At 46.3% G+C, this 13,890-nt stretch overlaps 1 protein-coding gene across 4 annotated transcripts in view; it reads left to right on the top strand.

Annotated features, from left to right (window-relative positions):
* Nucleotides 1–13,890, top strand: part of LOC146058145 (ornithine decarboxylase-like) — a 73,185-nt gene that overhangs the window by 45,530 nt on the left and 13,765 nt on the right. For 2 of the 4 annotated variants that reach the window (XM_083170183.1, XM_083170184.1), the window contains 4 exons: nucleotides 2,141–2,230; nucleotides 7,291–7,433; nucleotides 11,083–11,256; nucleotides 12,739–12,911. In XM_083170183.1, the coding sequence (XP_083026309.1) occupies nucleotides 7,347–7,433; nucleotides 11,083–11,256; nucleotides 12,739–12,911 (434 nt within the window). In that variant the 5' untranslated portion in view covers nucleotides 2,141–2,230; nucleotides 7,291–7,346. The remainder of the gene's footprint in view (nucleotides 1–2,140; nucleotides 2,231–7,290; nucleotides 7,434–11,082; nucleotides 11,257–12,738; nucleotides 12,912–13,890) is intronic. The other 2 variants (XM_083170182.1, XM_083170181.1) reach the window with 1 other exon arrangement.

Below are 13,890 nucleotides of genomic sequence, written 5' to 3'. Positions count from 1 at the left end.
TGGGCAGGGCAAAAATGATGCAATTTGCGACATATGACCCACGGACTCCCCTTATTACCTGATTTTGAGCACTTGTGGCCTGCACCGGGGAACTGCTATTTATGTTCAGCTCACAAGTGGCCCACATGGTTCAGAAGAGCCCCAAGGATCAGATGTTTTGCCGACATTGGAATCCTGACGACTGTAAGAAGCCCAACAATCAGAATCTTACAATGGCTATTTTCCTCGTGGAAGTCCACGACCCCCATAGAGGGAGAATTCAAGGGGATTGTATGCGTTTGGCCCAGGGCCGTCTTAACAGTAGTCAGTAGTGAGGGCCCCTGGGCAAACTAATTCACTGCACTCCCCCCCCTGTGAATTAGTTAGCCCTGGAGCCCCACCGGGGTATGTCATTATTGTATTATGCATACCTTAGGCCTGGAGGACCCCCAGGAGGCACATGCATGTGGCAGGAAGGGAAGCCCCGGGTCACGGCAGGCAGCAGGGACATGCGGTGAGGTAAATGGCTCAAGAGTCCCTGGCAAGTACTAGGGCCAGATATTAACACAATATATGAGCCATGGGGTACATGCCGGCATTATACACATGTGCAGCAGTATACACTGCTGGAGATTTGCTAAGTTTTGATAAGAGATATGCAGAAAAGATAGCCAGGTGAGGCACTGCCTCACCTGCCATAGACTTTTTACTTCAGAGTTTTGACTATAAAAATTATTAGAATAATAAAAATAAGATTTTTTGGTACTTGTTTCCTAGCACGGCGCCACTGATTTTAATTGTATGAAATCGGGTCACAAAAATCGGGTCGATCGCATTGCATGCAACCAAATCGCATGCGATGCGATCGACCCGACTGACCCAATTTTTACATTGGCCCCAATGTTAAATGCCCCCTAGACCCCATTTTTCATTGAGACCCGATTTTACATTGGCCCCAATGTTAAATGTCCCCTAGACCCCATTTTTCCTTGTATGCCCCCCCATTGTTAACACCACGCCACGATCAACGTCAACCCGAAGCGTGGCGAGCGCAGCGAGCCCGCGAGGGGCGGCAGTACGCGTCCTCCGACCTTTTCATACCCCCACTATCCACGTCGGTGTGGAGTTGATCTTATATAGTGTGGCGAGCGCAGCGAGCCTCCGAGCCCGAAGCGTGGCGAGCGCAGCGAGCCCGCGAGGGGCGGCAGTACGCGTCCTCCGACCTTTTCATACCCCCACTATCCACGTCGGTGTGGAGTTGATCTTATATAGTGTGGCGAGCGCAGCGAGCCTCCGAGCCCGAAGCGTGGCGAGCGGACGCGCATTACTTCAGACATCGGGTTGACGTTGATCGTGGCGTTAACAATGGGGGAGCATTTGACATAATTCACCATCAGGTGGGTTTACCCGCCCGGTGCACAGAGCCTGGTTACACTCCACCCGCAGCCTGGCGGGCCCAGAGAGAGATGGATACCTGGTTGCACGATCTGTGTGGAGGTGTCCGGGGACTGGACTCTTTAAGCAGCTGCAGTATTTGCTGCTGGAGTCCCTGCTCATCTGGCTTCCCTAAGTTCTTACTCCATGCTGGGGGCGCGGGACATGGGAGCAGCAAGAGAAGGGGTGAGGCAGCCTGGCCAGGAGATGGGAGTCCTACCGCCCGCCGTATGGTGTCAGGCTTCAGCGGGCATCGGATCCTACAGACGTCCTACAGATTAGTGCACCGGCACTAATTCATAAAAAATAAATAAATAAGTAGGTGCACCAACACTGCCCCACATACGCCAGACCCCCCCCTAACTTGGTCTTGTTTGACATCGCAAGTGCGATGTCACTACACATGATGCCGCATCAGCTCTTCTATGTTTGTCTCAGCCTCTACACCAGTGGCGTGATCTTTGCAGATCTGCAGTTGCACATGTGCACAGCCGTAAACTGCAGTCGCATTCTACAGTGGGGGCGGTGAACGGAAGAGACAGCAATAGAGCAGGGTTGGATAATGCAAGCATTAATTACTATGTGACATGGCTGTCTGGTGTTGAATGCAGGGGGGACCGAACAAACCAGAATAACCCCCTTAGAGTGTGTCTGTGTGTGTGTTTCAGTTAAAATTAAATTATACAAATGAAAAATAATCAAAGTAAAGTTTGTATGTTCTTCCCAGGTTGTGCTGATTTCCCCTGGCTGATCAGCTTTCCCACACTTTGAGAACTCACTGAGATTTCCCCTGGCTGCTGATATAGTGAACCACGTGGTAAGGAATAACAACAGTTATAGCACTGATGAGAATGATAATTATGTGTGATATAAAAGTGTTAAATAACCAACACTTAACAAATATTCCATGCACTGTACAGTAAATATACTGAAGAATGTGGCGTATGAAGGTATAATTAATTCTGACGCACGTGGCTAGTGGGGGATAGCCAGGGGCCAGTGCAGAGTAAGGAGCAGAATACTAGGAGGAGCCTGAGAGGGGGCGGTGTATTCTTGTTCTGCACTGGAGGAATCCTCAGTGTGAGAGGCTCAGCAAACGGCCGAGAGACGTCCCATAGTGAGCAAAAGCTGTACTTGGAGAACCCACTGCCAGGGCGGATGGATGGGCTTTGGCGGAGGGATCTTGAGGAACTACTGCGCCCAGGAGAACCTGGTATGATTTGTGAACTGTCTATATTTTTATCTGGGATCTGTACAGGGAATTATGGGAGATGTATATTATACAGGTACAGTGGGCCTGGAATTGCCCCGTTACTTCTCAAGAACGGCCACTGAAATCCCAACGTGGCCTGACATACTTCCCATAGATGTGTTGTGAACGTTAGACTTTGATAGGTCTGTTGTTTTAAAAAGACAGGTTGTCCGCTCTCACCTGCTTGTCATCCCGTAGATTGCAAATACCTGATTCTAATTTCACCTTCAACAAGGCCTTCAGCAAAGCCTAAAGAGTCACATACGTCTGATACTCAGATAGGTGATATGGGGGCAGATGTATTAACCTGCGTTAAGTGCAGAAATGGAGGATAACGTTTTCCCTAATGTATTACTAGTGCACCTAATGTGCGCTAGTGGCGCTCAGCGGGGCTGTCCTCTGAAATCCCTCCCCCCAGTGATTAGCGGCCGCTTTCGACGGCTCCGGGCTGCGCTGGAGATCTCGCGGTAATAGCGAGGGGGAAAAGGGAGATTGCGCAGGGACGCGGGGGACGCCGATAAGGAGTGCCGTTAACGCTGGGCATAACATCTCTCCTTATCGGCTGGGGGTTGGGTAATACATTCGGCTGCAACGGGTGCCCCCTTCTCCACGTTATTCATGAGAAGCGGGACCCGTTATTTTAAAATAGTTAGGGGTAGATTCATACATCTGCCCCATTGGATCAATCTGAAATAGTAGAACATTCTAACGTGTTCATAAACTTTAAGGCACAACTGTACATTGCTTTTGCCAGGGCTGGACTGACCTTCTGGCGATTGCCAGAAGGGACGCTGGTCAGGTGGGCCAGTTTGGGCACAGAGGCAGCTAATCCGCTCTGAGCTGTCATGTTACAGGCTGGGTTTGAAAAATTACAATTAGGGGCTGATTGTCTGGTGAGTTGTCACCGACTACTTTATCACTTTACCAGGCTTAATAAATCTGCCCCAGAGAGAGATGCACAGCGCTGCTTCCCAGCTCTCTATTATCCTGCCCCCAACCCGACGTAGGTGTACTGAATAAAGTTGGGGGTGGGCTGTGAGGCTAGGCCTTCAATTTGTGGCAAGCAACCGTGAGCAGTGGACGCTCCGCCTGATAGCAATGTCAAAGGGTCATTTCTCCTTTATCACATTGGCCTTCGCAGTGCTGTCCTTATCTTGGGAACCTTTAACCCATCTGATTGCCCCTTTGGGGCCTTATTCTGCATTGGACATATTTACCGACATCAACGCATTTTGCTGATTTTAACATGCTGCATACTGTATATTATATAGAAAGACATCTGTGACTGCAGATGTGCAGAATCAGTCATACGCTTACTGGTGGATATCTCTACTGCAGACAGATAGCAGGTAGCCGCCGGTTTCTGAGTAAGTGGAGAAATGCGTTAGGGCGCTGATTACCTGCCGGTATATTGAATAGAGGATCAAGTGTCACCAGTGATGGTTTTAGATCTTTACCTGAAATAACAAGGTTGGGATTTATTTCCTCTACCTAGGCTGCAGAGTAGGAGGCCACCAGCAGCCTGGAGGTAAGCGGTGGCTGATGCGTATAACCAAATAAGGGACATTATAACCCACCTTTGTAGAGGAGAAAATAGATTTTTCAATACAGTTTGCTAATGTGATTGCATAATAATTATAATGACTAATTACAAATACTAACAACACCATAGACTTTACAGTGCTGGAGACTAACAATCTAGCATTTGCTACTAAGGAGTTGGTGGGGACTCCCCTATTTGTATTTTGGACTATGCTGCAGTCCTACTTCTCGAGCTGCCACTGACCCTAACCACCATCCCCTTCTGAATCCTAACTGTAACCCTCTGCCAAGTACCTATCCCTAATCAAGCTGACAGCCTAACTCAAACCCTCCCTCAAGGGCCTAACCCTAAAAATCAAGAAAAACAATTTGCCAACCTTTCTTTTGTCAACCTTTTAAACCTTCTGATCTAAGTCTATTTTTACCTTGTCAACCTATTGACCGTCGACTATTTATTGTTGGCCTATTGAATATATATACTGTCTATTTTTCATCTGGATACCTAGAGGAAGATGGCAACAGACTAGTACCAATTCACATTACACTGTGAAGCAGTGTCCTTTACTCACATGACACAGTAGTGCCTGTTATTTACATTGCACCAAACAGTAGATTCTGTTATTCACATTACACTGCACAAGAAGAGCACCTTATACACATTACACCACACAGCAGTACCCCCTATGCATGTTATGCAACACAGTAGAGCCCCTTATACATGTTATACTATTGTTATATAAGTGTTTGGGCCAGTTATATAAGTTATGGGCCTGTCCGCAAATATTTTCTAAAAGCCTGATATTACTGTTACTTACAGATGGTTATCTAGGAATATATCAATGTTGTATTATGCTCTGCAATGGGTTGTTAATGCATACCTCCCAACATTTGTGGTGTGGGAAGTAGGATCTGCTGTGCCAGAACTGAAATTGGAGCGTGGCCTTCAGTGGGAGGGGCATGGCCTTCGTAGAAGGGGGTGTGACTGAGCACCATGAAATCCATTTTAATCATTTATGGTGCATCTATTCAGTGATAACTGGCTGCTCAAGCAGTGGTGATCTCTGCCTCCCCCAACTGTCCCCCGTCCCCAGCACACTGCGACCTGCACGTGGGACAGTGGGAAGTCATTCGCATAAAAGAATTATAGCAGCCTAGTACCACAAAATAATAGACAAACACCATTTTCAAATCAAGTCATCAGTGTTTTCAATAATTACCCAATAAATATGGGATAGAAAAAACATAATCTTTTTATTAACAATATACATAAAAAAAAAAAAATAGAATTCAATTGGCGGTAAAAATAAAGCCAAGTTTGGCGGAGACGCACGAGCGTCTCACTCGCTCGCACGTCCCACTGCAATGTGGGGAATCCATTACCTCTGCTGTTGGCAGTCAGGCTTTGGTGGAGGTGCTGGGGCCTCGGTGCGGGCTGTGCAGGCTTCAGGGAACAATGCGGAGTGGTAAGGGCTTCGGCGCAGAGCGGTAAAGAGAATGGGATGCGAGCGCATCTCATGTGCACCCATCCCATTCCTGGTGGGCATGGCAATAGTCGCTCCAGGTCCCCGTATTACAAGGCGGCTCCATCTGTACAGAATACTTAATATATTGGACATTACACTGGTTAATGCCATTATTCTACATCATTTCATAAATAGACACTCTAGGTAGCATGAAATCAAACATGCTACAATAAGCCCAGGGCTTGCTGTAGATAGAAGTGTTTGTCGCCTTTCTGTGGGGCAGATTTATTAAGCTTGGTGAAGTGATAAAGTGTCTGGTTTTTATCACCGCCAAACAGCTCCTAACTGTGAAGTTACAGGCGTGGTTTGAAAAATGACAGGTAGGAGCTGATTGGCCGGTGATAAAAAAACAGACACTTTGGGGGAAATTTACTAAAGGAAATTTGTAAAAAAAAAATAGGTGTATTTGTATCCAGAAATACACTTATTTTTGACATTTACTATCCCGAAAATACGGCAATTCGTATTCGTATTGATAGCACATCAATACGACTACGAATTGCCGTATTTTCGGGATAGTAAATGTCAAAAATAAGTGTATTTCTGGATACAAATACACCTATTTTTTACAAATTTTCTTTAGTAAATTTCCCCCTGTATGTCTGATTCGGGCATATCTAATTAGACCCTGATAGAGTCAGGGCCAGTGACCCTGTGTGGAATTCACAGGTGTGTATGCGGTTAGATTGGGATCAAGCGTCAGAACACATTTGGCAATAAAACTTATTTGTCTGTAGTCAAGTAATATTGAAGCTGGAGGCAATGAGAATATCATGCCAAAGAAACTAAAAACAGGTCAACCATTCATGCCCACTGCTGTAGGCAAAACAGAACCTGGAACCAAGCAATCAAAGGGACATCTTTAATCAGTAAAGAAATACCACATTTTAGAATCTCAGAGATTGACCAGGTTCTGCATCTATGTAACTTTTAAGACCATCAATATTTTTACCTATCAATGGTCAGCCATTGTGATTGACTGATTGGCCTGTGAGCCAATCGAAACATAGGGGCCCCGGAACTTTGAAAAAAAAAAAAAGGCAAAACATTGTTGTACTGTGCCATCGATGGGGGAAAACCATCTGGTTCTCTCCCATTGATGGCAAAGGTATTCAACATCGGCCTTAAACCATCGATGATTTTGATTCATCGATGGTCGTCAGCCATACCTAGAATGGACTAGTGATAAGATCACCCTTTTGTTATGAAACAACCATTTGGAAGTCTATTATATAATTGCAGATATTAAACAAATAAACCATTATATCAGTATATGATATAATTTATATACTTCAGATACAGTAAGATTCCACTCTCTCAATAACTGGCACCGCAGATGGGACCATTATTATTGTTCTAAAAGAGAGATACTATTTCAACTCAATAATTGTTAAATGGAAGACCCGGGTCACTGGAAGATCTGGGTCTATTGTGAACGTTGCCGACCCAGGAATAACTCGGGCTTCAGTGTTCTTGGTCTGAGTTAAAGCTGGAGTTTATGTCTGAAATGGGTATCTATAATTGACCTCCTAGTGTTTTTGTTGTGTGGTTACATTACAGGGAAAACGAACTTTGTGGATAAAGACAAAGAACGTAAGGATAGCAAGTGGGCGAGAATGAATGACAGCAGCCTGACGCTGGTGGAAGAGGAGGTGTCCGCTCTACAGTTCATGAAGAAGAGAATCAGAGGCCTCTCTCTTAATGTAAGTTTCGTGTAGGGCCCATGTTTTTGGAACCCTACAGGGATAGGCTTACCTGTGTAATCTAATTCCCTTTTATGTTAATTTTGGTTTACCATCATATATAGAAGATATTTAGAACCTAATCTGAAATGGATGCAACCTATAACCCGTCAAATCTATGCCTGAAGCACCCTAGCAGTGCCAACATGGTGCTTGGTCCAAGTGGCCACATCAGTATGAGTTAACAACATGCATGTAGACCGAAGCCATGACAAGCGAGCAAATGTCTTGGAACCACAGTCATGATCATGTACCCAACTGTTCTATTTTGGATAATAGCGTGCCCTGTATGAGAAGATTCGATGAGCTAGAAGGCCATAGAAGTAACAATGTATAATGTACAATGTTACTTGAAAACAGAATCCAAATCACAATGTTATTGTTGTCATTTGCACCAAAGATACACAAGGAAATAGACTCCGTTAACTACATTTCCAGTAAAAATACCACACGTGCCAGACCAAAAAGAAACACATAAACAAACAAAACAGGAATCCTTTAAATGTAGCACATGCATATTCTTAGTAAAATACTCATTCCCCTGTTATCTCCGGAGCTTACCACCTTTTGACTGGGCTAGAACATAATTTAATTGGTTTACTGCTTGTGGAAAGAAGCGGTGAGCAGTGTTTGATATGTCTACCAGACAGCAACAACTGAAACAGAACGTGGGCAAAGTGTGCATGGTCATCTATAATCCTACCAGCTCGCTTCCTCCTTCTAGACACATAGATATCCGTAACTGAAGGGGAATTAAACACTATAATTTGTTTCTACTGTCCTAACCACTCGTTACCTATTCCTGTCCTGGCTGGGGCCTGAGCTAAACTGCACCTCAATTGAGGTGCAGATGACAGACTGAATAATTGCTGTGTAGAAGGTAATCCAGAGTTACTGCGACAGATCTAACTTCCGAAGTTGACGTAGGAAGGATAGTCTTTGCTGGGCTTTCATCACAATGTTATTCACATTGTAGGTCCACCTCAGATCTTGGGAGATCATTGAACCCAAGAATCTGAAGTATTCCACCACCACATTACTCTTCATGGTGAGGGGAGACAACACCGGCAGATGCTTCCTGAAGTCAAACACCATCTGAACCATTTGCAGGGGGCTTAGCTCCAGATTGTTACCCCTACACCAGACGGACAACTGTTTTGCTTACTATAAGCTAATTCATCACCATCCCTGATGAGGCCGGTTAGCGTGGTGTCCTCTGCAAATTTGAGAAGTTTAACAGATTGGTAGACCGAGATAAAGTCGTTTGTGTACAATGAGAAAAGAAAGGGAGACCGGCTCATCCTTGAGGGGTACCTGTGCTAATCGTACGTACAGAAACGTATTTACCCAGTCTCACCCTCTGATCTCTACCTGTTAAAAAGTTTACATCAAAAGAGCATAGATTATCCGAAACCCCAAGATCCTCCACTTCAGTTTGAAGAATACCAGGGACAAATGTATTAAATGCAGTGCTAAAGTCTAAAAACAGGACCCTCACATACAGTAGCCACCCACCGAATAAAGGTGTTCTAAGGATTCTAGTAGGGAAACCTGCCATGGACTTCAAATGCCATGGACTTCAAATGAGTCTGCGGTCATCGCTCAAGAGTCTTCATAGCCACCATTGTTAAAGCTACAGGCCTAAGGTTCTTCAAGTTAGAGGGAGAAGAGGCAGCTTTATTTGGTACAGGAATGAATATTGATCATTGATAGGCAGGAATAACACCTGTCTCCAGCGATCTATTAAAAATTACTGTGGGCCAGTTGTTTGGCACAAGTTTTGAGAGCTGGCAGTGACACCACTTCTAGGCCGGCTGCCTTCCTACCTGCTAAATAGTCTGGCCACCTGGTCAGACTCCACCAGTTTGAAGCCAACACAACTAGAGTCAGAGGTGGAACTACCATTGGTGCAGCAGGGGCATTGCATCAGGGCCTCTGAGGACTAAGAAGCCCACTTCTGCCACCTACTGCTGTGTTACATGTTGTGGGTTGGAGTGGAGGATGGGGCCCAAACAGAGGCGTAACTAGAGCCTTAAGGGCCCCATAGCAAAATCTTGAAAGGGCCCCCCACCCATTGTCACACAGAGAGATATTGGGTGAGCGGGGTTGGGGGAGAGAGTGTCAGAGCGAGAGACAGTGTTAGTGAAAGTAAGGGAGAAAGTGACAGATAGATGGAGATTGTGTTATCAGGGAGGAGAGACAGTGTCAGTGAGAGAGAATAATGCAAGAGAGAGAGAAACAGAGAGAAGAGGGGGAGAGCGAGGCGAGGGCTACCTGGCTACTGCACAGATGCAGATCTTGATGGGGCGCACACTTTATAGCACTAGGCCCCATCCCCTAAAACATGCAAATTGCATCACCGCTGGGAGCTGCAGCTGCTCAGGCTGGAGCACACGGTGACACAGTGTGAGGGGTCCCCTACATCCTCCTACACAATGATACACTGACACACACATATGCCAGGGGCACACTGACACACAAACACATGTTGTAAATGGATCAGAGGCACACACATACATGTTGTACAGTCACACTGATATACACAAACACATATATACATAGTCATACATACATACATACATACATACATTGTACAAGGACCAGGGGCACATATACATACACTTGTTGTACATGGATCTGGGGCAATCAGACACTTTACTTTCTATAGGGTTAAAATGGACCAGGGAGATGCACATACACAAACCCCCCCCACACACACACACCCCATACCTGCTGGTGTCCCCAGAAGGGACGAGTGTCAGTGGGGCTGGGAGTGATGCATTAGATCAGCCTGGCGACGATCCTCCTCCACCAGCTCTGGGAAGAAACGGTGGGTCCTCTCTCCCTCCTCCACAGAGCAGCATGGGAGGTAGCAACGTGTCCTCCTCTACCTCCCCATACACGGAACGGCTATGGGCCCTCTCCTCCTCCCCACAGCCATGTAGTGGATCCTCCCTATCTCCCTGCTGCCGCCGCCAGCACGGAGCGGCTCTTAACAGCAGCAGCAGCTGCAGGTCCTCTTTCTTTTGCTGTCCTCTCGGAGCGGCTCTGTCCTGGCAGCAACAGTTCTTTCCCCATCCTGCCACCAGCGCCTTCCGGGCGGCGGCTCTGCCTCTCTCCCTTCCCATCTACGCTGGCCCGAACTCACTGCTACTGCACACTATTTTTAAATAGCACACTTTTTAAGGGTGCAGGGGATAGCCTGCTGAATTTTGGGGCCCCCCAAGCTGCCGGGCCCCATAGCAGCTGCATCCCCTGCACCCTCTGTAGTTACGCCACTGGGCCCAAATGATATTTTGGGCCAACCACTCACAAGTTAGAGCCCTCTAAAACATAAAATCAATTGAATTTTGTCAGCAAAACTTTCTCACAGCCCACGGGAAGCAAAAATCAATGTATTATTGTCCCTCCGTTATTTAAGTCCCACCCCAAAACTGAGTCTTAAAATCCAGTATTTTGCTATGCCCTGCTTATTTGCCACCTAGATTGATCATTACTGTATATGTCTCAGTGCAAAACATTTCTTTAGTGTACAAGGTGTAGCTTGAAATGTGTTACAATGTCTAGCTATAATGTCCTATAAATTAATTTGCATTTCCTACTGTGACAGGATGACAAGGATTCGTTCTACGTGGCCGATTTAAATAACGTGATACAGAAACACTGGCGATTCCTCCAGCAGCTGCCCCGGGTGAGGCCGTTCTATGCGGTTAAGTGTAACAGCAGTATGGAGGTTCTCCAGGTGCTTGCAGCCCTGGGCACAGGATTTGACTGCGCCAGCAAGGTATTTGTTTCTGCCGATACGCAACACATTGTACGTCACAAAATCTGCTCAGGGGCAAACAGCTTATAAAGAGAAAACATGGTTCATTAAACTCATTTTTTTTAAATTAATAAAATAAATTAGATTATGACTGATGTGGGAATACTCACCAAAAATAAGGGGGGTTTACCTGCCGGCATGTGCTACAAGGAATGTAATGATGGAAGCTGACAACTGTCAGTCTGGTGTTAGCTTGGGAATCCCCGTGGTTGGTTGGCCAGTGACTAGAGAGGTGACAGCAGTGTCTAGACTGTGCCATGTTTGTAGGCAGGGGCAGCTCCAGAGTTGCGGCTGCAGCAAAGCTCAAATTTCAAATAGAGGAGCCACACCAACTGACAGGGAGTTAGTTTGGAAGGGCAGATGGTGGCAGTTGGTGTGACCTTGGTGTGAGTATCTTATTTTAAACTTCATTTAATAACATAAGTTATTAGTTAACATTAGAACAATTTTTCCTAATCAATGATAGACATATACTTCAAATTCTTATTTGAGTAATGATAAATGGAAGTAGGGGGTGTTTCAGCTTAGTATGGGTCCGATTGTGGGGGTTCTGCCTATGTGCGTATTTCTGCAAGTGCCGTCCCTGGGAGTGAACGGCTCCAGAGGGGGTGGTTGGGGGCGGACACACCGGCCGGGAGCAAGGGAATGGCCAGCATTATAATGCTGGGCGTTTCCCTAGGAACGCAGGTGGGCCGATGCCCTGCTCGGGCGGACGGCTGATGTCACATTGGATCAACCCCGCCTTCTTTTCGGCCATACCTGCCACCGGAATACCGGCAAGGGGGAGGGCGCAATGAGGCCCCTTGCAGTCTCATTGCGCTGGCCATGGGGTGCGGTGGCTCGCTTTGCTCAACACAAGGTTCTATTCCCCCTCTATGGGGGTCGTGGATCCCCACGTGGGAAAATAGATCTTGTGCCCCCGGATTTTGGCTGACGGTAATCCCGACTGTTGGCATATTAAATACATCCCATAAGAATACACTGTATTCTGAAAAATTGGCAAAGTACAAACCCAGTTCACAGATGTCTATGTGCACTGCAGGCAGAGATGGTCTACCATTGGTGCAGTAAACTGGGGCCCTCTTCCTGTCACCCTTTGGAGGAGGGGAGCCCAAATTATATTTTTGCACCTGGGCTCACCACCCACAAGTTGCGCCACTGACGGCAGGCCTGACACTTGAGTCAGATAGTGTGGGGTATGGAGCTTATTAACAAAGGTGATGTTGCAGGAAGATCAGGACAGATTTTCAACCAGTCGGTCTCCAGTCTTTGCTTGGGGTATACAGTCGGGCAGAAATGACACATGGAGGAAGGAGATATGGGGGTCACACTCTGGTTACAACTGCTCATCCTTACGCAGCAGACATGCTTAAAGAATACAATCACATAATTGTTGGTGCACTTTCAGGTCAACTCAATGCTTGTTGTTTATTGTACCCTCAGGCTGAGATAAAATTGATACTAGGGATGGGAGTTCCAGCTACTGATATCATCTACGCAAACCCCTGTAAGCAGCTGTCACACATCCGTTACGCAGCCAAGCATGGGGTCAACAGGATGACGTTTGACTGTGAGAGTGAACTGGTGAAAATAGCAGACAATCACCCAGATGCAGAGTAAGTGACCGGGCAACTGTATACAACCAGCTTCTCTGAAATATGTCCCATCGTTATACAAGAAGCCTTCATTTGTGAGACTTTATTCCAAAGGGAATTCCATGATTTCTGAAATCATCTACCTATCAATGCTATGTATACCAGGATTCATCGTAAAGACTAGCCAAATGAAAGTTTTCTTTTATCGTAGAAATCATGAACATCTGTTGTATCACGGACATATGTAAGTAGGCCTTGACATGATATTTCAAGTGGGCATCAACTACCGTGTTTCCCCGATAATTAGACCTACCCCGAAAATAAGCCCTACCCCAGATTTTGGACATTGGTCCAAAATAAGCCCTATTAAAATTTGCCTAAAACGGAGTGCAGGCATTAAATTGTACCCCATCGCCACCCACGCTAACCCCCCCCCCCCCCCCCCCTCACCTCTGCGTTGCTGTATCGTACAGGCTTCGACTGAAGCCGTTTTAGTTCCCGGTCCCAGGGATGCACTGTGGGCAGCGCGTGATGTCACCTCGCACATCATGCGGCTGCAGCAGGGAGCAGTGGCGCAGCCAATAAGAAGAAGTGGAAAGTTGGTGAGCAGGACTCTTAATTCATATTGAAAGGGGAAATGTGGGCTGTTTAAAAGGACTGGGGGCATGTTAAAGGAGGACTGGGTTCATTTAAAGGAGGAATGGGGGCTGTTTAAAAGGACTGGGGGCATGTTAAAGGAGGACTGGGGTCATTGAAAGGAGGAATGGGGGCTGTTTAAAAGGACTGGGGGCGTGTTAAAGGAGGACTGGGGTCATTGAAAGGAGGAATGGGGCTGTTTAAAAGGACTGGGGACATGTCATTAAAGGAGGACTGGGGGCATGTTATTAATATAAGACCTACCCCGAAAATAAGCCCTATTGTCTTTTTTGTTGAGAAAAAAAAAATAAGACAGTGTCTTATTATCGTGGAAACACGGTAATGTTCAGGCTTTTTCAGATAT

Source organism: Crinia signifera, chromosome 2, assembly GCF_055691185.1.
Source record: "Crinia signifera chromosome 2, ASM5569118v1, whole genome shotgun sequence".
NCBI lineage: Eukaryota > Metazoa > Chordata > Amphibia > Anura > Myobatrachidae > Crinia > Crinia signifera.
This window is presented reverse-complemented; position numbering and strand designations above follow the sequence as displayed.